At 48.3% G+C, this 3,097-nt stretch overlaps 1 protein-coding gene across 1 annotated transcript; it reads left to right on the top strand.

Annotated features, from left to right (window-relative positions):
* Positions 1-342: 342 nt before the first annotated feature.
* LOC108678464 lies at positions 343-2,103 on the top strand (the record flags this gene model as incomplete). Its single annotated transcript, XM_018166888.1, has 3 exons — positions 343-900; positions 1,101-1,259; positions 1,926-2,103. Coding segments are annotated over 3 exons (895 nt in total), but the record flags the coding sequence as incomplete, so codon positions are not given.
* Positions 2,104-3,097: the final 994 nt, after the last annotated feature.

The raw sequence follows: 3,097 nt of genomic DNA on the forward strand, positions 1-3,097 counted from the left end.
GCCAATCACTAACGGCTTTGCAAGCTAAAGCCACCATTCACAGACGGGAAATCGGCCACTCGGTGTCCTTAGGACGCTACATGTACTTAGGACGCTTCATGTGCTTAGGACGCTCCTTGTACTTAGGTCGCTACATGTACTTGGCTTAGTTCATGTACTTAGGTCGCTACATGTACTTGGATTAGTTTATGTACTAAGGCCACTACGTGTCCTTGGAGCGCAACATGTATTTAGGCCAGTTCGTGTACCTAGGCCGCTTCGTGTACTTAGGCCGCTACGTGTACTTAGGCCGCTACGTGTACTTAGGCCGCTTCGTGTACTTAGGCCGCTACGTGTACTTAGGNGCGCCAGTACAGGAGCAACCACCAGCCGGTGCGTATACAGCGCGTGTTGCGCCAGTACAGGAGCAACCACCAGCCGGTGCGTATACAGCGCGTGTTGCGCCAGTACAGGAGCAACCACCAGCCGGTGCGTATACAGCGCGTGTTGCGCCAGTACAGGAGCAACCACCAGCCGGTGCGTATACAGCGCGTGTTGCGCCAGTACAGGAGCAACCACCAGCCGGTGCGTATACAGCGCGTGTTGCGCCAGTACAGGAGCAACCACCAGCCGGTGCGTATACAGCGCGTGTTGCGCCAGTACAGGAGCAACCACCAGCCGGTGCGTATACAGCGCGTGTTGCGCCAGTACAGGAGCAACCACCAGCCGGTGCGTATACAGCGCGTGTTGCGCCAGTACAGGAGCAACCACCAGCCGGTGCGTATACAGCGCGTGTTGCGCCAGTACAGGAGCAACCACCAGCCGGTGCGTATACAGCGCGTGTTGCGCCAGTACAGGAGCAACCACCAGCCGGTGCGTATACAGCGCGTGTTGCGCCAGTACAGGAGCAACCACCAGCCGGTGCGTAGCTTTTCATGATAATTGATGGTGATAAAAACTAGAAATAAATGAGGGCTCATTGAACGTCTTGAATAACAAAAGTTATTCGTGGTTAAAGGCATTTAAATGTAGTTGGTGTCGCTACAGGAGTCAGCGGCCGGTGCGTTAATATATTTGATTAAAATAAACAAAAAATGCTTATACATGCGAAATTTTTTCAGGTACCGGCGAACACTCCTAATGTGCGGGTTGTCCTGGCATCATCGTGGCGCAGCGGATCAACCTTACTAGGCGAGGTGGTATCTGCACATCCCGGCACCTACTACCACTACGAGCCTTTCATGTCCCATGGTGTACGACAACTGCAAGCGGCCGACCTGGTAAGCTGCCACCACATGACTTAATACACATGGCTGACGTACAACTGCAGTCAGCTGTCACAGTAAGCAGCCACCGCATGACCTTATGTCCCATGGCGTACGACAACTGCAGTCGACAGACCTGGTAAGCTGCCACTACATGACATAATGTTCCATGGCTGACGTACAACTGCAGGCAGCCGTAAAGGTAAGTTGCCACCGCATGACCTTATGTCTCATGGCGTACGACAACTGCAGTCGACAGACCTGGTAAGCTGCCACTACATCACATTATATTCCATGGCTGACGTACAACTGCAGTCAGCTGTCATAGTTCGCAGCCACCGNGCTTTTCATGTTCTATGACTGACGTACAAGTGCACACGGCTGGCCTAGTAAGCTACCACCACAAGAACTTTATACCCATGGCGTATGACAACTGCAGGCGGCCGACCTGGTAAGCTGCCACCACATGACATAATTTCCATGGGACGTACAACTGCAGTCTGCTGTCGTGATCATTGCCCATCATGATCCAATCTAGATTTACAAGATAAAAAATAAAATACATTGTTGAGATTGATTTTACCCGCGGAATTTACAGCCCTCATTTTAGAACTTACAATTCTAATAATTCTAATTGATATGCAATCCTGCCGAACTGCTGATTATTAATTTGCATTTCAGGTTGAAGTGAACAACCTACTGCACGACTTATTCAAGTGTGACTATCGACATCAAGAAGACTACCTGCGTTTTGCTTTCATGAACGCCGACGTGTTCTCTCGCAACAGCAGACTGTGGGCGATGTGCACTGCTTTGCCACGTACCAAGTGCTACGCTCCGGAGATTCTGGGCAAACTGTGTGGGTTGTTNCGATTCTGTGCTTATTTTCAACGGGTTTCGTACACTCAAAAAATGTAATGGGTCACATTACGAAAATACTCACATACTTTATCAGCCCCAGCAAGAGCAGAGAACTGCATGGTTGTGGCATAATAGCATTGTTATCTTTTATGCTGGGTGAAAACTGGGTCATTATAACCCACAAAAGTACAAAAAAATATAGCTCAGTACTCACTGCAGTGAGTGACAGAGAGCGCATTTGCTCGTCGACGAAAACGTGAAGTCACGGACAGACGGACGGACAGACGGACAGACAGACGGACAGACGGACGGACATGGCGAGAACAATAGTGCATTTTTTCATAAATGAGAAAATGCGCTAAAAAGACAATACTATTCAAACAAAACATTGCATCGCTATTCGGACAAAGTGCCACTCATTTCCCTGCGGGTGTGCAGCACCGCGACAATCATTCACCCTGCGACAGTCACAGCAGAGACCCGGGAAATGAACAGATAGCCACCACCATCAGGGTCATTTCCTTGGCTCAAAAGAGAGCGGTATTTCTTACTAACGGTGCGCATTGTGGCTCTTTTCTACTCAGCCATAAAGTTTAATGGTAGGTCAGGAGTTGTGCTCCATAGCGTAGATTAACTCGTACGTTACTGCGGAAAATAATTTTTAAACCAACATAAATATCTGGGGCCAGGCCATACTTTCAAAACTCGCTAAGTGAACGTAAGTACTTACGCTCTATTTTCTTATCTATGATTGGTGGATTTGGCTTGAAAGGCCGCCAATGATTGGCTGATGAACTTACGATCTCTTAACTTTTTTCGAAAGTACAGGCCCGGTTCTTTATTAGTTTGTTTGTATGCTTGCTTGATAGAAGTCGTCAACAAGCTACGCCTATTTACCAATAACGAATGGCAGCAGATTTAATTTGTTGCTAGCGAAAACTTATATAAAATTGTATTTGTGATACCATACATACAGTATGCGCCGTTGTGTC

Source organism: Hyalella azteca, unplaced genomic scaffold (genome assembly GCF_000764305.2).
Source record: "Hyalella azteca isolate HAZT.00-mixed unplaced genomic scaffold, Hazt_2.0.2 contig11990, whole genome shotgun sequence".
Classification (NCBI taxonomy): Eukaryota; Metazoa; Arthropoda; class Malacostraca; order Amphipoda; family Hyalellidae; genus Hyalella; species Hyalella azteca.